The following is a 23,986-nucleotide window of genomic DNA, read 5'->3' on the forward strand; positions in this document are numbered from 1 at the left end:
CATCTCTCCAGAAATCTGTGCAACACTGGTATCCTTATGCCAAGGAGAGTTGAGTCTGTCATAAAAAATAAAGGTTGACATGTGAAATGTTGAAAAAATAAAAGATTTTAATCACAGTAATGAAATGTGTACTGCAGAGTTCCCACAGGAAAAAATACTGTAGTATACTTTAGTATTTACTATGGTAAATTGTAGTATAATGTAGTATATTATAGCATTTTCTACACTTTGTTAATGTATATGACAGCATACTGTAGTATTAACTATAGTGAATTGATAAAATGTAGAAAATACTGTAGTATTCTTTAAAATGTATTACAGTAAATTGTAGTAGATTGTGGCATACTGTAGTATATTATAGTATATTATATTTACTACATTTTGTTATTGTTATACTACAGCATACTGTAGAAATGACTATTGTGAATGGATAAACAGTGTTTTAAATATTAGAGTTACTATAGAATACTATGGGATACTACAGTGTGTCCTAGTGTTCATTATAATTTACTACCAAAACATTCACCTGTGGTGTGAAGGTTTTCACACATACTGTAGTACAGTTGTAGAAAATTTACTACAGTAATGACTGTAGTTTCTTTTTTTATATATTACTATAGTAGAGTTACCACAACAACTATAGTAGCATCGCTACAACAAATGACCACATATCACTGCAATTTACTATAGTATCTTTACTAAAACACTATAGTGTTTACTACAGGAATTCTACTACATTTTCTATAGTAAATTTACTGGAAATTACTATGGTATATTTTCATTTCATATTAATTTGCGCCGGATCCTGTTCCTCCAAAATATAGCACACCGGCATTCTGAAACCTTTTTATATGGATCCAGCAATATTATCAAAACAATTAGTTTAAGTTTTTAGTTTACCAATAAAAATAAAATGGTAAGCATATATTACCAGCCAATTTTATTAATTATTCTATTATTAATAGCCAAACAATCACCTCTTTCACATAATGTAATCATTTCAAGTTCAAAAGTCACCTGAATTCATTGTCACAAAATGAAGCTTACAGTCACATGGCATGCATTGTAGAGTGTGTCATGGTGAAACGAAAGCAGTGATCATTAACAGCATTTTTAAGAACATAAACAACATTAATGAGAAAACAGGGCAAAATATTAAAAAGGCAAGAGTCCAAGAAAGCGAGCGACCATTTAGTGACCGTTCCCATGACTAGCAGTGATAATGCTAGCCTGATTGTGGAAAGTTTTTAGAACTTATGCTTATGAGGCTAAACTTTATCAACCTGTGCATTGCTTTGAAAGTGAGATTAACAGCCTATGTACAGTCATTCTGGCTTTTAGGGAGTACACGGACTCAAACACACAAAAAGTTCCAGAAGGACTGAGGCAGTTGTTGGCTACTGTGAACACCATACCAATCTCGAATGGAGCATGAGCGGGATTTTCTTTCATTTGTAGCTCACAGCGTCCACCATCTCATCTCTGATGTTTTTGAACATTGTGGGTCCACTGCTTATAAACTTAAATCCTGAGTCATTTGTGCACTCATGGATATGTAAGGGACACTTGGAAGAGGAGGAGGACACTGACATGACAGCTTTGTGGAATATTTTGTGTTTTTTCAGTTTTCAGTGCAGTTAATTGTAAGGGGACCTACTGTATGAAATGTAGCTTTGTTTTTGAAGTGCTTTGGGCAAATGGGAATTGTAGCTAACTGAGGTGACGGCACATAAGCTGATAGAATGTGCAATCCATAAATGTTTCCCTTTGTACTGAGAATACTCACTGCAATAAACTCGTTATGTCTCTGTACCAGTGTGATCAATTACACAGGCCAACCAATCAGCATTGAATATTGCTGTGTACGTGAGATTCTGGAAGCACTTTTACGTGTCTGTAAGTTCGGGGACAGGGATCGGGACCGGGATCACTACCCTCTTTTTGATCCATCACCTGCTGATTTACAAAGTGTGTACTGGTGTTGTAGCTTTTGGTTGCATTGAGTTCCTACTATGGAGCTTGTATTTTTAATATAGTAAAACTAAACTATATTTGTTTGTTTGTTTTTTACATAAGCGCAAATACTGTACCCTCCTGTTTAACTGAGAAGTAATGCAGTTACTTTAAGGTGATGCAATTTTAAATCATTTGACACTGACGTGATATTGCACATTGGTGTACTCACTCATCTTCATAATTTGCACAAACAAATTAGTAGCAAGTAAATAAAATTTTTGCTCTGTTGTTTTGAGACAATTTGACTTATCAACTTTGTGCAAGAAAGCTTTTATGAACTACATAAATCTTCACACTGTAAGAAGTACACATCTAAAAGTTATTACCACTTAAGAGCCACTAACACTTTAAATGGTTCCAACCAGATGTAGCGCTTCAGTGAGTAAATGCACTTCCATCAACCTTAAAAAAGACTGAACTGGCAGAACACAAACTGATTAATCGACTGACTCGCACACACACACGCGCGCACACACACACACACACACACACACACACACACACGCACACAAACCATACATCTGACTGAGAAATACAAAGAGGGTGAACCATGAAAACTTTACAGAAACCCTTGACCTTTCAAAACATTTCATAAAATAGCCTCTGGGCTTAAAGCCAACACATAACAAGAATTATTGAAAACAACCCATCCATAATGCTTAAAATTAAATCAGTTTAAAATGCAAATGCATATTTAAATTGAATTTAAAAACCATGGACAGTTCGAGTAAGCAAAATAGTGTCAAATTTAACCAAGTAATGTAGGTCAAATATGGGGTTTGGGGTTTTAGCCACATATTTACATGACTTTTTTTAGTACAGAACAAACCTACTAAATTATTTGAAACTTTCATAGCACTGACAAATAGCTCTGACAAATCTATTGCAGCCTCTGTAAAAATCATAGACCTATTTTCATATTGGATCTTTTTTTTTTTTTTTTGCAGAGCTCACTTGACCACTTTTGTAGGCTTACAGGCATTAACTTCGAAGCCAGGTTAAAAGACCCTTCTGTGCTTTTTGGAGCACAGCTGTGTGGGTTGCCCTTAGGTGTACTGCCTATGTTTTGGATGTAAAATATTACTCTTTCTTTTTTTATTAACAAATAAATGTATGTTTGTTTTCCTGGTCATATAAAAAATGTTATTATTATTATTATTATTATTATTATTATTATTATTATATGCAAACACTTTGTGGACACTAAAAAAATAAAGGATGAAGCAAAGCAAAAAAAAAATCTTATCTTTCACCATGAAAATGTTTTGGTTTTTTTTTTCGATCGATGGGATCAGAATGTAATGGCCACTCTACACTCTAGAGCTTTTACTCCTGCATGTAATGACATACTGATAAAATCAGGCCATGTCTGTGATGTCTTACACAGTTAGTTGCTTTATCACTGTGTTTAGTTTATCCCATCTCCCTTCCTGGGTTATAGGCTGTTGACAAGAGAATTCCAGAGTTCTCTATCCTGTGCCCTTGCTTCTAGTTGGCTCCAGGTAAGGCCCATCTTCTTGATGACTGTCTGGAGGTCCTCTCTCCAGTGTTTCTTGGGCGGCCTCTTATTCTCAACCCTTGGGGTTTCCACATTAGGGTCTGTCTAATTCTTCTACTTCCGATTTTGTTTTCTGCTGGTAATTGCTATGTCTTCATTGCTGATCTTGTCTGGCCAGTGGATCTGGAGGATTCTACTCACACAAACCTATCACTGTGTATATATAAAACTATTTTCCTCAAGAAACTATGAAGTAACAAATATGGATTTATCAAAAAATACGGTTCTGATAAAGGCACTTTCACGACATTATTCATGACGTTTGCTGCCATCTGAATGTTCCGTTATCACCACTCATTATGTAATCAATTGAACACATAACATTGACTGAAAAATTGACCTTTTATGTGTGATCTTGAAAAAGTTGGAACAATGGAACAGATGTAATGTGTAAGATGTGTTTATTAAATATTTCTATAGCCCTTTACAGAATATCATCTTTCTATGTCTTTTGGCATATAACACCATGATTCCTTTGGGAATGTAAAGATTCAGAGAAGCTACATACCAAAGTCTCAGTGCTGTGCCACACAGTTGGAAATCTAAATTAGCATCCCATTAAGCTCGGAATTAATTGTGTGACAGTTCCTGATTACTTCACCTTGAATCAGTGTCTGCATTTCAAGTAGTTTGTGTGTGCACTTTTTAAAAAAAATTATAATAAGTAATAAATTACATATTTAATACTGCCATCAAAGGCTTCTGCTGAAAGAGAATTAGTTATTTTTTTAATTTCAGTGATTTCTCTAATTGAACCTTTATTATCTACTTTATAATGTGTAGTTTTCTAATGCAACTACCTGTGCTAGCTTTACAGTCAGTTTAGTATACATCACCTTTTCTTCAGCTTTTCTTCTTCATCTTTGGTATCTTTAGGAGCACTGTGAATCTGGACTCTGTCCTGGGAACACTGGAAAAGTGCAAAAGTACACCCTGGATGCAACCCCAGTCCATCTCAGAGCACCATGCACACACACACACACACACACACACACACACACACACACACACACACTTACCAGCTTGTTTTTGGAGGTGGGAGCAAATCGAAGTCCAACATGTCAATGTCAGTGTCAGATCTAGATCTGGGAACCGTTAGTAGCTCTTGATCACATGACCATGACCTTGAAAGTTCTAGAGGGCTTATGAACAGGTAGAAGCTCTGTAAGGTATGAAGGGGCTAGACTATTAAGAGTTTAACAATGTTAAGTACATGGGGAGAACATTTGCACAGGCAATAACCTGGGTTGTAGCAGGGACCCTGGAGCTCTGACGCACAAATCCTACCCACTACACCACCATAGCACCACAATCAAATTGACATTCCATCCATCCATTTTCTGTGCTGCTTATCCTACACATTGTCGCAGGGAGCCTGGAGCATATCCCGGTGGACTCAGGGCACACAAGGTGGTGGACACCCTGGACGGGGTGCCAACTTACTGCAGGGCACAATCACACACACACACACATTCACACACACACACACATTCACACACTATTATTAGACAATTTGGAGATGCCAATCCGCCTACAGCGCATATCTTTGGACTGGGGGAGGAAACCGGAGTACCTGGAGGAAACCCCTGAAGCACGTGGAAAACATGCAAACTCCATGCACACAGGGCAGAGGTGGGAATTGAACCACTAATCCCAGAGGTGCGAGGCAAACATGCTAACCAATAAGCCATCGTGCCCCCCCTCAAATTGTCATCATTAAAATTATATTTACATATTGTTGAATTACCCTCCATTGTTGGTTTTGATTATGTTTTACCTGTTTCCTTCAACTTCATCTAAGCATCATTCATTCATTTATTTATCTTCAGTAACCACTTTACTTGTTAGGGAACACTGGGCCGGGAACACTGGGCACAAGGTAGGAATACACCCTGGATGGGATCCCAGTCCACTGCAGGACACATTGGCACTCTCAATCACAATTTAGAATAGCCAATTTACCTACCAGCATGTTTTTGGGAGCTGCGAAGAGCTCAAGTCCTGGGTAGGTCCACAGCTAAATAGGGAATCAGCTATGACTGACTGAATGACTGATTGATTGATTCATTGACTTTTTTGTTTATTAGATTTTTAATATACTTTTAAAAATAATACCATAGGAACAGGACTACATGCAGACAAGTTTGTCAGGTCAGCTTTGTTTGGTTTTGAACATACTATATTGAATTGTTCTAAAAAAATATTATGTCAGTATGTGATGGAGTTTGAGTGAGAAGATCATGCATTCTTACTTGCAGTGCTATGTTGTGCTACGTTGCTATTTGTTCTTCTGGTTAGATGCTAACTGCATTTCAGTTTAAGAATCTCCAACACTCCATCTTTCCATACAAAGAAAAATGGAAGCCAATTTTATCAGCAAAAACAAAAACACATACACACACACATACACACACACACACACACACACACACACACACTTCCCAGATTGATCATTATTTTAGAAGAAATGGCAATTTCAAAGCATCAAAGGAACCCAAGAAGAAGCAAGGCCACTCACTAGGGCCAGTCGTAGATCAGTGGTTAAGTCATTGTTCTACTGATTAGAAGGTCTTAAGTTATATCCATATCCTGGTATGGCTGAGCTGTCACTGCTGGGCTCTTGAGCTTACTTCTCAACTATTCAGTTGTATCCTGCCTCAGTTGTAAGTTGCTTTAGATAAACACATAAGCCGAATGAAGTAAATGTAAATTTAACTGACTTTGTACTTGTACTCTGCATAATGACTGCAAAGTTTAATCTAATCAAGCAAAGAGATTGCGATGAGGTTTGTGTTCAAACGCTTACTTCAGGTGATGAGACAGAAATTGAGTTGGATGATGCAGTTAATAAAATAAATCTTTTACACTTTTGAGGGAAACCAAATTTTAAAATGCGATAAGTTTGTTTCTGATTGAGATATACTACATGGCCAAAAGTTTGTGGACACCTGACCATCACATCCATGTGAGCTTTTTGAACATGCCATTCCAGATTTATGCCCCCTTTGCTGTTATAATAAGCTCCATTCTCTTCTCTGGGAAGGTTTTATACTAGATTTTGTAGCGTGGCTGTGGGGATTTATGTTCATTCAGCTACAAGAGCATTAGTGAGGTTGAGGTCAGGCGCTGATGTTGGGATGTCGAGGAGGCTCCAGTTCCAGTTCATCCCAAAGGTGTTCAGTGGGGTTGAGGTCAAGACTCTGTGCAGGACACTTGAGTTCCTCCACCTTCTTCCAACCTTAACACACCATGTCTTCATGGAGCTCGCTTTGTACACTTTTTGTCATGCTGGAACAGACTGGGGCCACTTAGTTCCAGTGAAAGTAAATTGTAATGTTACAGCATACAAGAAGGTACTTCCAACAGTTTGAATAACAACCACATACAGTATGGGTGTGATGATCAGGTGTCCATATACTTTTAGCCATATAGCTTACATGCAAAAAAGGAAACATATTTCCCTTCAGGAGAACATGTTGAACTATATATATTAGAAAAATGCCAACATGTTCCACAAGGTTACCAATGGTTAACTAAAAATTATGTGTGTGAGCAGAAGCCCTGATCAAAATTAACGATTTATACTGTAGATTTATAAATTCAAGCTACATTTACATGTCTAAGCAGACTGCAGAAGACAATTACTGTTTACATGTCTTATGATGGCTTGCCTTGACACCACACACACACACACACACACACACACACACACACATACACTTGTGCATGTACTTGTGTGTGTACTTGTGTGTATCCATGTGTGCGAATGAGAAAGAGAGTGGGAGAGAGGAGCTGCTACTCTGTGCATTAAATGAGCAATCACCCTCAAAATTCCTCTCAGCTACAGCTGCCACCCACAGTTTCACACACAGACACACACAAACACACACACACGCACAGTCATGTGCATAAAGCATATGTACACACACACACACCATTCAGGAGCACACATGTTCTCTCACTAACTACTTAAAGTTTTGCTGTTAAAAATGGGTTTTAATGCAAATGAAATCCCTTAAACACACACTCTGCCAAGCAACAGTGATCATTGACAGTTCTCCCAAGAGGAGGCTACAGCCTGATCTGACAGACACAGCTTCATTACTCTCTCTCTCTCTCTCTCTCACACACACACACACACACTCACACACACACATACATACACACAGACACATAATAAAGCCTCTTTCTGCCCATCTTATCTCTCTAGCTTCCTCTAACCTCTCTTTATATCTTACTATGTCTCTCTCAGACAGACAGCCAGCCAGACACACACACACACACACACACACACATAAACATTCACCATTCATTGGCTCTTCACCTCATCCACCTCTGCAAGGGGAAACAGTCTCTGTCTGTTACAATTCTGGTTTCCATGGCAACAACCAATTGAGAGGTGTGAGCAGTCTCTTAACGGGCCCGCCAGCAAAATATCACGGAAAGGACACAGCATGAGCTGAAAAAAAAAAAAGAAAGATTGAGAGAGAGAGAGAGAAAAAAGGAACAAGGAATAGAACAGCTTAGCTAGATGTTAAAGCTCAAAGTCAAACAGTGAGCAAAGGTGTTCCCTGAGATGTTCCAAACATGGCATGTTTTTTTGTTTTTTGTTTTGCTTTGTTTTTTTAAATAATCATATTTCCTTTTATGGTCTACGATCATGTAGTAAACATTCTGTAAGTAATTCTATAGGTAATCAATATTAGCTAAATATTAGCTGAACATTAGCATGCACTGAGTGAGAACTAAAATAGTGAGGTTTTTGCCACCTGTTTACAGAAGCCACCTTCAGGTAAGCTACAACCAAGGTCATCAAAAGAGTCATCAAAGGTCCAATTTTCCTTCTTTGGTAGGCTCTGTATCTGCTTCCTTTGGTTCATTTGCAAACCAAGATATATGTTAGGTTGGCACAGTAGTGCAGCGAGAAGCATTCCCACCTCACAGCTACAGACTCCACAGTTTGACCATGACCTCATGTTATTGTCTGTGTAGAGTTCAGCATGTTCTCCCCGTGTTCACGTGGGTTCCTTGCAGGTTCTCCAATTTCCTACCACAGTCAAAAATACACAGTTAGGTAGATGTTAATTTCCCCCTAGGTGTATGTATCAGTGGCTTGTGATCATATAGTAGATATTGGTGGGGGAGGGACGACATTAATAACGATATAGCCTCAAACAAATTTAAGTCGAGAGATTACCACACTTGAATTATGCTATAGGCTACTATGTAGTGAATGTTAGGTTTAACTCTGTAATAGGCAGTTGCGAGATGACAGCACAGAGTCATCCAGTATACCATCTAGCATCTCGATTTGAGCAGTTTTAGACAGTTTATTCAGCTGTGTTTGAAATAGCAAGCCGCACAGAAAAATCATTAACCAGGGTTGCCAGGTTTCAGCAAAATTTCCAGCAAAATGCCCAAAAAATTCAGACAATGGAAAAGAGAGCCTTTTTTTTTAATAACGAAAAAATATAAATATAAAACAAATACAATCTAAATATAACACAAGATCTTAGCAGCCTCAGAATATTTTTTAACTAACCTAGTCTGGCAATCCTGTCATTAACTGTCTGTCCACTGCTTCTGCCCTGAGCATGTGGCAGCATGATTCCTACCCCAATGGACCCTCTACTAGCACATGTTGGTGTTCCCATTTTACCACTAATCAGTCCCCCCAGGATTTTGTGATTTTGCAATGCAGATTTTGCAATGTCATGTCACATCATCACAATGTGCAATCAGCCAAAGCCCTCTTCTATTCACGTACATCGGACATGAGTAGAGCTAAAAGGTCTCATTTACCATCAAACATCACTACGAAAGACCGTGTAAAACCATTTCATGCAAGTGCGATTTTGCCAATTGAAGTAATTTTGCATCGAAAATTTTTTTTAAAAAGCCGCAGCAAAATCAAGCATTTTTGGTTGCAAAAATCCCAAAACTCCTATACGAACTGACTTAGTGCAGTAGTAACTCTATGGAAGCCAAGTGAATGAGCTGCCGCATGACATCATAAGAAAAGTGAGCAAATCAATCCGCGCATCAGTATATATCTGTCAACGGATATAACTGTTGGTCACTTGGAGGCCATTTTTGTATTTCGTTATAAATTGAAATGTATGGAGTTGTGAATGAGTGAATGACTTTATAACAATTAATATTTGTTGAACAGCTGATATATGTATGGGGTGGGGCTTTGCGATTCTGCTTGCCCCTATGGACAAGCTGCCACTGACTATGTGTGAATGAGTGTGTGAGTGAGTGGGTGCCCCATGATGGTGAATTCTCTCGCTCTGTACTTAGCGTTCCTGAGAAGGTTCTCGATTCTGGATCCACCAAGACTCTGATCGGAATAAAGATATTTGTTTTCATATGATTTGTAATTCACACAAGATGCTGATGTTGTAGGCAGACAAAAACTGCAGTGATTGTGGAACACCTCATGCTCATGCTACTGTCTACGTACTGTAGAGTTTCCCCATGCCTATATGGATTTCCTCCAGTTTCCTACTACCTCTCCAAAACATGCCAGTAGGTGTATTGGCTATTCTAATTAGCTTCTAGGTGTGAATGAATGCATGAATGGTTCTGGGCATAGTGCCGCTGTGATGGACTGGCATCCCATCAATAAAATAAATGGAGTTCTTTGGCAGAATGAACCAAAATGCAAGGAAATAGAATGGCAATTCTGCTTATTTTATTTTTATTTATTTATAAAAATTTTGGTTATGCAATATGTATCAAATATTTATGATTATTCTAACTGGACTGTGATCTGTATGTGTTACTTATAAATAAAGCATTAGCAAGACCATGCATTTTTGTTCCTGTGAGTAGTCAGCACTGTAGTTTACATACATACTGTGCATGGCCAAAAGTTTGTGGACACCTGATCACAATTATATGTGCTTGCTGAACATACCATTTCAGATTTATTCCTCCTTTGCTGTTATAATAAGCACCACTCTTTCTTCTGGGAAGTCTTTCCACTAGATTTTGGGGCGTGGCTGTGGGGATTTGTGATAATTCAGCTAAAAGAGCATTAGTGAAGATGAGGTCAGGTACTGATGTTGGGATGTCGAGGAGGCTCCAGTTCCAGTTCATCCCAAAGGTGTTCAGTGTGGTTGAGGTCAGGACTCTGTGCAGGACACTCGAGTTCTTCCACCTTCTTCCAACCTTAACACACCATGTCTTCATGGAGCTCACTTTGTGCACTTTGTGTCATGCTGGAACAGGTTTGGAGCCTCTTGGTTCCAGTGAAGGGAAATTGTAATGCTACAAAATACAGAGACATTCTATATAATTGTGTGCTTCCAAGTTTGTGGCAACAGTTTGGGGAAGAACCATATATGGGTGAGACACTCAGGTGTATATACTTTTAGCCATATAGTGTATTACTGCATTCCACTCAGTGATGAATCCAACGAGGATTCATTGCATTCAAATGTATGGATTTGCACTTTGTGACTGTACAACAAAATGCAAAATGCAAACTAGGTTTGTCATTGGTGAATAATGGCAATCATTTATTGGTGTGTCAGGAATAAGCCAGACCACATTTCCCAGCATCTCCACACATAGAACAGTAGATATTATTGGTTCTATTAGGTTTGATAGTGCTATGCTCTTGGTATTTGTAGTTAATAACAGTCACAACCAGGGACCTGTTAATATTCCACATGGAAAGAGGCAAAATATGATGAATACAATACCCGCAATAACAACTGGTAAGAAACTTGTCACTGGAAAAAGAGGATAAGCTACCAGTGCCTATGAAATTCCATTAACATGTGTACAGGGTAATATAGAAAAATAGCACTGCCAAAAGTTTCAAGTTAAGCTTCTATAAAGTTTCAAGGTAACAAAACAAAATCATACTCCTTTGCTGTGTGGGAGCAAAAGCAGCACCAAGTCATTGCTGGCACAAAGAGTAGATTCAATTTTTCCAGGAGAAAAAAAATCTTGGTTGTTTCTATAAGCTTATATAAACTCACACATACAATGACCAGTCTTAATGGATGGCGCCGACTACGAACGGTCAAATGGCAATACGAGTTTTCCAAGATGGTGTTATTGGTGTTATTACTACAAAGGTGAGTGTTTCCTTAGAAAGCTCATCACAAGAAAATGCTGAAAAGGAATAGAGAAACTGGAATATTATCAAAAAATGATCATACTAGCAATAATAGCAATAATAATAAGAGTAATAACCATTTAAAAAAAAACATTTACATTGTCATGTGCAAATCAACATAGAGCTTTTTATATACAGTGTCCTCCATAATTATTGGCACCCTTCATTTTTTTTTTAATAAAATAAACATTACACACAATAATTAACATTTTCCACTCAGAGAAACTATTTATCTTTGTTGTAAGAAAAAAAATAAATCTCATTAGATTTTTCATAATAGTACTTTCTCTGAGATATATGTGCCAAAATTATTGAGGAATATTTTATATAAACGCAAACAAATTCTTTGACATTCTTGAACATTATATTATTTCGCATTTGCACGTTTACCTTTAACCATGTCCTGTTTCCCTGGGATATAAATATGAGGCTGCACACATGTAAAATATCCCCTTTTCATCCATTACCATGGGGGGAGAAAAGATCTTTCAATACAGATGGTTGGTACATAAATCACAAAGTTAAAATATCATTAAACACAACTAGGGCCATTACAAAATATTTCACGTCTGGAAAAAACGACCGTTTGCCAGGAACTGAGCACACACACTGAGGAAGATGGTAAAGAAGGTTCAAAAAATAAAATTAAATAATAAAAAAAAAGCCTCAAGATCACAGTCTGAAATGGTTTTAAGAAAGAAACACAAAATCAATGTTGATGATCATCTCAGTCTCTGGATTTGAACCTTACTGAAACTGAAGAGAAAAGTCCACATGTATAAACCTAAGAATATAAAAGGTGCTTAAAATTGTTCTGCATGGTGATGTGGACAAAGAGTCCACAAGTCTACAAGTCTCTCCAAGCTTGTTAGATGTTACAGGAAGAGACTCGGTGCTGTTCTCATCCTGGCAGGTATGACAATATTTTAATCATACACTCTTAAAAATATAGGTTCTTTATTGGTTCTGAACAGCATCATAGGTTCTGCAAAGAATCTTCTTCTTGTCAAGAACCATTGTTCATTGTATAGGGTTATTGAGTTGAGCCATATGGCTCCTTGAAGAAGTTCTTTATGGTTCATTGCTGGTTCTTCAGAGCAGTGTATTGGTTCTTCAAGGTATCATCCCTTAACAGGTTAAAGTGAACCCTATTGTTCTACTTAAAAACCTTACTTTGGTTCCTTAAAGAACTAATTTTTTTTTTTTTTAGAGAACTTATGATAACAAGGTTCCTTGTGGCACTACTGTGAAGAAATATTTGTGGGTTCTTAAAGCAGCAGTAAATAGATGGTTCTCTAAAGAATGTGAGAGTAAAAGGTTATTTGTGCAACTTAAAAGGGTTCTCCTATGGCTTCAGGCTGAAAAACCCTTTCTGGTTCTAATTGGAACCTTTATTTTTAAGAGTGTAAGTGTTTTTAGAAAAAAAAATGTACTGCTTAAACAATGTTTGGTCTTTAAAAAGAAACTTTACAATGTCAACGTGAGTTGTGTCAAACTAACTTTTTGGATATTTGTTTTTGCTCATTTTTTTAAAGCGTGCCAATAATTCTTGAGGGTACTGTAGCTCTGTAGCAACTGTCATACAATTAATTGGGCTTGTATGGATTTCTGTATATTTTTTAAAACCTTTGATTATCATCCCATCAAGTTAGTTTGCGAATTGATTCGAATCAGGGTTTCTGGATGTAGATACTGTTTTTATGAAGTGATAGGATTCTATATATACACACTACATTTATGTAAATTACCTCTACAATCACATATTCACATATATTGATATTTACAGACATACCTAGTGAAAGAATAGTTTAATCTCATATAGGTCTTTATAACTTTTATAGAATTATTTATATATATATATATATATATATATATATTATATATATATAGATAGATAGATAGATATAGATATAGATATAGTTTTGTTTTTTTACAGTAGTATCAGGGTGCATTCATTTTTGTTAGAATATAGTTTGGGAATTTACAGAACACTCTAATAAATCTCTTACAATTTAAACAGAGACACAGTTAGTGCAAGGAATCTGTACCAAAGGGACATGTGGGTATTTTTTCCCCATGCTGATCATACAGTATACAAAAAAAAATCAGCTACCATGCAACCCACTCACTGAAAACTAAACGTGGACAAAAATTATAATAGTAATAAAATAAAAATAAAACCACTTTTGGAAAATCTGAAAATCACAGAGTGTGAGAAAGAGATGTGAAGTGTGAAGGATCAGGGATCACTGTGCTGAAATAACTTCGATTATGTGTGTGTTGAATTAAAAGACGTCTGGTTTGTGCACATGCGATCCAAAGTCCAGTTTGTGTGTTTATGTGGAATAGAAACTCAAACAATTAAATATATACATGGAAAATCTTTTGTACATCCGTTCCTCTAATGTAGTGACAGGGTGTAATGTCCAGACCTCCTGCTTTCTCCTTTTGTCTGTTTGCATTCAACTCAGGACAAAACAAACAGAAATTGAAGAAAAGGAATCCAACATATATAAAATTAGGTACTATAACAAATCCATAACATCATTTCGAAACACTGTCTAGTTCAACACCAGCTGGACTTTTTTTAGCACAGCTGGCCATCATTGCTCTGATAGTTCTGTCCGTCATGGCAGTCTGACTTGATTCATCTCATTCTCAGACTTTCTCACCAAGCAACCTGATTTCAAAAACATCCTCATATACGTAGCCCTCTTTCTTCACAAATGCCCCTACCCACCTATATATATATATATATATATATATATATATATATATATATATATATATATATATATATATATATATATATATAAAATTTAAATATAGAGGAAAAAATTATTTCCAAAATTTCTTTACCTGTCTGCACCTGTAAGTATAAAAATATACAATTTTCCTGCTTAAATCTTTGTGCCATCTTATCCTCTGCTCCCCTTTCTTCTATTCTGTGTTAATTGTCCTTTGCTGTGTCAAAAATATACAAGGTCTTTTTTTTGTCATAGAAAATATCGCCAGCATCATCTGCATAATCTTCTAAGAAAGAAATAACAAGAATAAGAAATGCCCGTAAAGTCTTAGCAACACTGTATATCGAGTCGACGACTTCCTGTAAAAACGTACACAAGCTTAAAATGGCAAACGTTAGGGTTTTGCGTAGTATTACAGCCGAAAAAGAACAATATGAAAGTGAACAGTGTTTCTTATAGACTTTCTGAGCATTCCCTTTCACTAGGATTACTGAGCTGTTAGCAACTATTTGCTGCAGCCATGCACAATGCCACACGTTTAAAGAAACATGACCTGTAGTGCATGTTTAGGAAAACATCCGCTAAATTTTTGATTGTGGTTTAACAGCCCTGCCCTTAAACTGCCTTTTCAAGAGATCGTGCTGCTTCTTCTTTTTCTCTTTAATTCTCCTCTTCATAAGTCTCCATGGCGATTCTCATATTTGTTGATGATGTTGCGACAGCGGCCAAGCTCTTTGCGCATATCAGCCACTTCCTGTCGGAGTGCCGCATTCTCTCGCTCGAGGAAAGCAGCACGGACGGATATCTGGTTCTCCTTAAGGCGCCGTGCATCACGTGACCGCTTCGCCGCCTCGTTGTTCTTTACACGTCGGTTCCAGTACTTTTCATCCTTCAGTAGGTGAAAAGAAGGGTGGGGAGAGGAGGACAAAAAAAAAAGATGAGTTATCAGGTTCTAGTTGTAGCAAAGTGTCAAGACATAAATATGGATATATTTACAGGAAAGTAAATATGGAGCTTATTAAAATCTACTTGAATCACAAATAGTTAAAGGTTATGCACCCTGGGCTTGCTTCTATGTTGCATGGTATTATAGTTGACAGTATACCTTAGTTTAGCCAATCTGCTTTATCAGACCACATTTGCAATATCTCTCTATTTTAATCTTTTTTGGGGTTTAAATGCATTGTTTTCATTCTGGGCTTGTTTTAAAATGGTAGCTAAAAAAATATCATACCCTGGAAGCTTTAAGGACAATAGGGCAAACGGAAAATCGATTAAATCACCGAGTCAGAATACGGATAAACAAAAAAATATAGCTCTGACAGACAAAAAGGAAAAAACTACAGTGGGGTCCAAAGGTCTGAGAGCAGTAACGAAGATGCTTCTGTTTGGCATTCGTTTTTATTTAACACAAAGGTTTTTCATTACAAATGATATCGTCAGCAATAACTGGAGTGAAAAGTAATATTTTCAGAGGTCTCAGACTTTTGGAGCCCACCGTATACACACAGGAAGGTCACATATTGCTACCTTCTGCTCGTCAGGCACCAACATTTTGCGAGCCTTCTTGATCATAGGCTGAGGCTTGAGTTCCTCCTCAGAAAAGCGATGTCGCCGTGGGTCGAACGCTTCCTGGCCTGGTACACTGGACAGTGCCAGGTCAGCAGGGTCAGGGTCAAAGTTCACCATGACATCAGCCGCAGGGGCACCTGAGCTGGGCACTGGTGGAGGTGGGCAGGAGGAGCTGGGAGATGGGTCCTGCTGCATGGCCTGTCCACCTGAGGTAGACGAAGAAGTCAGTGAGGGAACATAGGTTGAAATTTTGTTGTTGTTGCAGTATTCAACATTCATGAACGCAGAGATATTTCTGTCATTGGTCTCCCTCTGGTGGGCTCCTTTAAAGGACAACTCCACCCTGAAACCCATTAAATATGTTTATATTGAAATACTTTTGATGTGCTCAGCAATTCTGGTGAGAATTTATCAGTTGCTGTATTTTTTCATTTTATGAGTCACCTTTAATCACATATTAGCGAGTTAAGCTTAAAATAAATTAATTTTAAAAAGTCATGTTATTTTTAAAAGATTTGTATGAACGTCATTTATGGAGAATTATTCCTTTAACAGCTCTGTGTTTGGATTGTGCCACACTTTATGCACTCTGCTTTATATAAATGTTCCTGCAAAATAAATCATTGTAAATGCACATGGTCACACTCATCGCTCAGATTGACTGCAATCACACAATGCAGCCACCAGGGGTCAGTCATAAGCCAAGCAACAACTCCAGCACATTTCTTTCAAAGCCATGTCTTTTACAGCTATACTCTCAACTCCACTCAAAGGAAAAACATTCGGTCCCATTAACTTCGAAAGAAATTATAGTTTATTACACTTTTACCATGATGGTAGATGCTACATACTAATACAGACATAAATCACTTATACAGTCCATACACGAATGTTGTTTATTTTGGACATTGCATGGCAGTTATTTCCGAGTCAATATATAATTTTCATATCACGCGATGTGGTGGTACAGTGGCACAGCAGCTTACAGCTCCAGGGGTTGATCCTGGGCTTGGGTTTCTTCTGGCTTCTTTGGTTTCCTCCCACTGACCAAAAACATGTTGTTAGGTGGATTAGTGACTAAATTGCCCCTAGGTGTGAATGACTGCATGAATATGTGTGTGTGTGTTTGTGCGTGGCTTCCTGCAATGAACTGCCATCCAATCCAGGGTGTATTCCCACCTCACACCCAGGGTTCCAGAGATCCACAGCAACCCTGACCAGGATAAAGCACTTACTGATAATTGCCTGAACACCATGCTGAAAAATCCAGCTTAGTCCGATTAATTAGCAGTCACCAAAATACAGGCCAAAGTGGTCAAGTTGGTAGACCATATTTGCCATATAAATGGAAATGACAAAAATAAGGCAATTAGAAAATTTCAAACAAACATTTATTGGTCAGTTTAGAAAAGTAATAAGATGGAAAATAAATTACCAGCAACCAACCCTGGTAGTTCATGGCTCTCAAACTTTTTGGGCAAATGAAATGACCCCAAATGAACATTATGAATTTTCTGTGACCCCTCAAGCCTTGACCACATTACATCCAGATTTATAACATACGAGAAGCAGAGTAGTCTGGTTTATACTTGACACATGGTTTTGCATGTGCATGCAGAAGCACAGTTGTCATGTGAGCTGCATTGTTCACACACTCACTGCATACCTTGTGTACCTCTTGAGGATTTAAAAGCAACAGTCACTAGAATGCACGTCAGAGACAAAACATCCCAGTCTGCCAGCTTTCCAAAGCGAACTGTAAAATGTTTAACATTTAATCACTGTGGATGAAAATCATTAAACACGCTGACTAGCTCTGTCTCTCTTAAAACTTCTTGCCGTCGTCATGACTGTTGTCATAGGCAGCATCTCGAATCTATAACTCTGACTTTACATTCGAAAGTATTTACTAATCTAGAAAATTCAGAAGGTTGGTACACAAAACAGAGCTTTAGGTAGGGTTGAAGGTGACATGAGAGTTTGCTTTTTTTAATGTAAAAAATAAATGTAAACTATAAAAGGAAAACTGATTGGGGTTGGTACTCAATAACTCGCTAGAATAGTGCATAAGGATGTGATTTGAGACACAATGCCAGTTTGTTTAAAGGAGGTAGATGGACAGACAGTTGTTCATTGTAATTGTATGCAGCATGTTAGGATAGTAAAAAGACTTGAAAAGCACATATTAATTTAAACATGGCTTGTCTGAACGCAAGTCCCGGTACATTTTAAAATATTAGCACACAAAATACGTCTTCGATATTCCTAATATTAATTTGTAAAATAATTGATTCAAACAAAAGAGGGGATTGAAGAGGAGTTTCCGGTCTGGGAATCCCTGTGGTAGCTGGTCAGGTCATGCTGGATTAGTAGAATATTTATCACTGTTTATGACAACATTTCAAAAATACTACGTCTTGTCCTATTTTAAACAAACCTCAGCAGCTTCACATTCAGGATTTGGCTTCATCACACTCTATGTGATATGACTGAGTGCGTGTGATGCATGTTTTCTGCTAGTTTAGCTTCTTATTTTAGATAAATGTGAGCATAGTCAAACAAAAATTTTAATATTCTATTCTTTCTTTTTTTTTTTTTTTAATAAACAGAATGTATTATTGCTTTAAACACAGCTGACAGGCAAACAGCTTGTAAACTTATACCAGCTTGGACCATAACAGAGATAAGACTTTCTCCAACAAGACCTTGCATTACTACTAAAAACTAGCTTACTAAAACAGCCGATGTTAGCGAGCCAGCTAAAAGATGAGTTTTGTTACAGGCTCTTTCACATGGTACTCAATAATTGCACATGGATGTGTATAATAAAAGATATTTATTCTCATAGCACGTCTGTAATCCCTGCTAAAAAAAATGGAAACCATCACAGAAATTCTAATGGTTCCCACCACAAATAAAATTACACACCATCAGCTAAGCATTGAAACCATTACCATTAGTGGTCCTTAATGGTATCCACTAGACATAACATGCCAACATGCCACCAATAGCAGGCAACAAATTATCAGTAAAGACCCACGGGGACCATTACAATTTCCATTAAAACCAATGCAATTCCCATTTAACCATTACAAACTCTATGAGGGTTTCTGTCATTTTATTTTTCAGCAGGGATGGCAGCAGATATACTTCAATCTTTTGTTTATGGTTGTGTCCCCAACCACGTCCTATTGTACTAAGCAGTATATCGGTACAACAACTCCACCTATATTATTTGGCCGTCATATTTGGTGAGCAGAGGCAGCTTGCGGTTCAGACCGGAATTCTTGTTGAATGTGTGTTACGCATTTCTCGTAGGATTCAGATTAACCCATGTAAAGAAGGACGCGGCATAACCCAGTCCGACATCTTGTACCTTTATGTATGAAATGTAAATATTACTGTATTAAGGATGGTTTCTACAACGTGTATTCAAAGCTTGTGAATATTGTCTGAGCCGGGCTTAACAGTAATGAGTTTTCTCTTAGGAACTCCGAGAATTAATAGTCATTACGTTAAATAGTTACAGAGTTCTTCTTCATACGTCAGAATCAAATTGTGTTTGTCAAATTTAACCGCTAATTAGTCGACAGCTAGCAAGCGATTAACAATGTTACTTTATTTGTACTGTCTAGCTACTATAGCTAATAAATATATTTAAGGCTTTTCTACAGATTTTGTCCAGTACTATCTTAGTACACTGTCAACAAAGTACAAGCAACATGTTTTGAGGGAAAACACAAAAATGTGCAAGACTCCAGAACCAGGACTGGGAACCTCTGCTCTAGTGCATACAAATGCACATACACACACACATACATACACACACACACACACACACACACACACACACACACACACACACACACAATTCAAGGTGTTTTTTACTGTATATATTGGATTCATTGGTCTTAAGTGAGCTTCTGTTTTTGGGGTTTATCTTGTATCACGTGTTTGCAAGGGACATCACATAGAAACGACAAAGATATCTCTCAAAGTCACAGCTACAAGGGATTTTCTCTCTCTCTCTCTCTCTCTCTCATATGCACATTCGGCCCTCCCACTTTTCTTGTGCCCCTCCCCTTCCCTTGCTCTCTCCCCTCATTGCTCTCTGCATCGGCACGTGACGAGTCGCCTGCACATGGCCTCAACGTGTGAGACACAGAGCAAGAGGGAGGACGAGGGAACAAGCTTCAAAAACACGCAAAGAAAACACACACACTGCTAGAGTCCACCCCTCCCTTTCCTATTTCTCTCCCTCTTTTCCTTTCTGTTTCTTTGCTTATTCCTCAGCTGTTTTCCCTTTCTTTCTATTGGACCTCTGTTCCAATGGCTCTTCAGTTCCAGATTTGTTCAAATCAAATCAACATACAGTGAAATAGAAGACTGAAAAGTCCAGCTGAGGGTTAACTTGTTTGGTCAACGGCCTAACAGTGTGCACTTCGGCTGTGCTGGGATTTGAATTCACAATGTTCCTGCCACTAGCACAGAACCTCAGTCACTAAGCTATCACCACTTATCCTTTACCTCATACTGAGCTGCACGCACATACATTCTACAATGATACTGTGATTTTGTACAACATAAATTTGAATTAACACCTAACACTATTCAAAGTAGTTGGTGTCTGCCAGCATGCAGTCAATCTAACAGCCCTCTCACCATTCATCATAATTAGTTATATGCTCTGGTAGCAGCTAACCCTTCTGGCACAGTGAAGCCCTTTCTTATATAGGTTAAATATGATTGTTAAATGTGAGGTTACATCTGTTAATGACATTAGACTACTGGGCTAACTCCTACCTGAACTCGGTATTAAAACATGGTTTCTCTCACTCGCTATTGTTTGGGTTTGATTCTAGGAAAAGGAAATTGTGCAGTGTATTGTAGTGTGGTACAATATTATATTATTTGTATGACAATAGCAGCTACTGTATGTTAGTAAACTCCACTGGTCAAACTGTGAATAAGGCCAACATTCGCTAAGATCTCTTTTTTATATTTATTGATTTCTGAAGCTTTATAGTTTCTGTCAAAAATTTGAGTCATAGCCAGCTTACCACACTCCATCTTATAATAAAAGCACAAGTCTTTATATTAAATACAAACAAACAGCAATGTTATAGCCCCCAATTAACCAAATGTGTATGTTACTACAAAGACATGAGTGAGACAGTGATTTTATGGACAATGATTGGAAGGAAGAAAGAAAAAAAAAACAATGCAAAAATAGCCATTTGATCAACTTTAAGATTTAGTGGACTTTTTTTTGTAACATTTGGACTGGAGTTTGGAGCAACCTCCATTTCTAAAATTTATTGCACTGGATATGAGAAGCCAAGTGCCTCAGGGAAGCTAGTTTATGCCTCGCTGCAACATTAACCAGTGAGTCTGTGCAGCTCGAATTCACAACAATCCACATGCTCCTGGGGTCAGATGACAACATCCACCGATCTACAGCATCTACAGCATACACCCACTTATATCTGGATGAATACACTATGTCTTTTTCCCCCCAAACTGTTACCACAAAACTGGAAGCACACAATTACATGAAATGTCTCTGTATGCTGCAGCATTACAGTTTACTTTCACCGGAACTAAGAGGCCCCAAACCTGTTCCAGCATGACGCATAGTGCACAAAGCGAGCTCCATGAAGACATGGTGTGTTAAGGCTGGAAGAAGGTGATAGAACTCGAGTGTCCTGCACAGAGCCCTGACCTCAACCCCACTGAACACCTTTGGGATGAACCGGAATTGGAGCCTCCTCGACATCCCAACATCAGTACCTGACTTCAATCTCACTAATGCTCTTGTAGCTGAATGAACACAAATCCCCACAGCCACACTCCAACATCTAGTGGAAAGCCTTCCCAGAAGAGTAGAGCTTATTATAACAGCAAAGGGGGAATAAATCTGGAATGGATGTTCAACAATCATATGGGTGTGATGGTCAGGGGTGCACCGACACAAATATGTACTACTCCTTCTAAGTATCTGTCAAAAATGCACCACTAACATTCTTTACAATGAAAACAATGCATTCACAAACAGCTCACTACAGCGGTTGCCAGTGTAGAAAAATTATGCTCCATCAACACTTAAAGTGACACTGACAATCCAGATCAAGTGTAGCTCAGGCCAAGCGTCAATTCTACACACTGACAATTTCCTCAGGCAAACACACTCACTACTTACCAGCAATGCATGTAAATGAGCTTTTGACAGACTCCAAAAATTCTATGTGAACGCTGCCTAATGCTTACCATGCAGACACTCAGGACTTCCCAGCATCCCTGGGGTTGGGACCTGTGGCACGTCTAGTCCCAGAAGGGAGGACGAAGACGACGAAGATGAGAGGGAAGAGATGGAGGAGGCTGAGGAGGATCTGGGAGACGGTGAGGAGCTCTGGCTTGGAATGGCTGATTGCATGCTCTGCGAAGGGATGAGGGCCTGAGCACTGGAGGTGTTGCCCAGTGGCATGCACCCCATGCCGTTCTCCGTCAAGAACTCCTCCAAGTCCATGAACTGCCGCTGGAATAAACCACCGTCACATGGTAGAGTGCGTTCCCACAGCAGTGGACCCAGGAAAGCCGTCTGGGACGAGCTGCGCATAGAGCCATTGGCCCCAGTGCCAATTCCACCTAGTGAGTCCTCATCAGAGTCCAACGGTTTGTCTTGATCTATAACAAAAACACATATTTGGGTTGTTATATCAGGATGTCTTACTCTCATCTTCTAAGCTTTGAAGTGTTCACTGTAGTAATGGTATTGAGCATTAAAAATGCCATACACTTGCACAGGATTCCTAGTATGATGTTAAAATGCTTCGAAATCTATAAATAGTGATGCTTATTATAACGGTGGCTGTCACAAACTACACAAGCTGTAGAAATCTGGTATATGGTCTGGGGGATGAAGAAGAGGAATGACAGGAATAGTACACCAAAATAATAGTGACTATCAATGAGTGACGCGTTAAGATGAGGTGGTCAGAGTTTGATCTAAAAGAAAGAAAAAAAAGAAAAAAAGAGCTGTATTTATTGGAGGAGGGGGACTAAAACGAGTAGGACGAGAAAGGAGAAAAGGAGATTGCGTGGGTGTATCTGAGGGCGTTGAATAAAGGCTGAAGAGAAAAAGCTCTGCAACCAGAGCCAATACAGAAATCTCCATGTGAAAATTTATCCAAAAACATTAAAACCTATCCTTATTGACAGTCTCTTTATATAACTTCCAGATGCATTTTAAATCTGAAGGAGCAGCGACGTTTGCGAGACACATTTGTCCAGAATCTTTGTCATCATCATGCATTACTGACATCTTGACCATGACAGAAAGAAATGCACATGAGAGCTCAAAAAAACTGCCTTCTAATATATCAAACAATAAATGGTCACCTTTAAGAAACACAACTAAAACACACCTGGATTTGATTCGACGCACAAAATGATCACTGATGGATTCTCATATGTAGTAGGCAAGCTGAATAGTAATAATACTGTTACTACTCATTTAGACTACATCACTGAGGGGTTGTAGGCCTCAGAGAGAGAGAGAGAGAGAGAGAGAGAGAGAGAGAGAGAGAGAGAGAGAGAGACTCACCGATCATCTCACAGCAGTCTTTCCCTCTGCTGTCTCCTTTAATGGGAAGCTGGAGAAGAGACTTGAGACTGGCCACTGAGCCCAGGTGCCCGTTGGCTGCTGTAGTAGTAGGGCCAAACTGTGCACTACCTCCAGAGGGAAGATCTGGAGGAGGTAAAAGCTGAGAAAGAGGCCTGGACATAGCCTGACTATACTTGTCTTGGGTTCACTTTTAAATCACAATTGACCGACTTGAAATGAACAAAAAAATTATATATCTATATATATATATATAGTGAGTGAGAATGATAGAGAGGAAGTGTTTCCGGATGAATCCCTCAGCTGACCATTGATGATAAGAGGATAGGAGAGGGTTT

The 23,986-nt window shown here is 38.3% G+C and overlaps 1 protein-coding gene across 1 annotated transcript; it reads right to left on the bottom strand.

Annotated features, from left to right (window-relative positions):
- Nucleotides 1-14,550: 14,550 nt before the first annotated feature.
- dbpa (D site albumin promoter binding protein a) lies at nt 14,551-23,838 on the bottom strand. Its single transcript, XM_053637934.1, has 4 exons — nt 23,631-23,838; nt 22,295-22,711; nt 15,986-16,233; nt 14,551-15,344 (listed from the first exon to the last, which is right to left on the bottom strand). The coding sequence occupies exons 1-4, from the start codon at nt 23,809-23,811 to the stop codon at nt 15,129-15,131; spliced, it is 1,062 nt and encodes a 353-aa protein (XP_053493909.1). The 5' UTR covers nt 23,812-23,838; the 3' UTR covers nt 14,551-15,128.
- Nucleotides 23,839-23,986: the final 148 nt, after the last annotated feature.

This window comes from Ictalurus furcatus, chromosome 12 (genome assembly GCF_023375685.1).
Source record: "Ictalurus furcatus strain D&B chromosome 12, Billie_1.0, whole genome shotgun sequence".
Classification (NCBI taxonomy): Eukaryota; Metazoa; Chordata; class Actinopteri; order Siluriformes; family Ictaluridae; genus Ictalurus; species Ictalurus furcatus.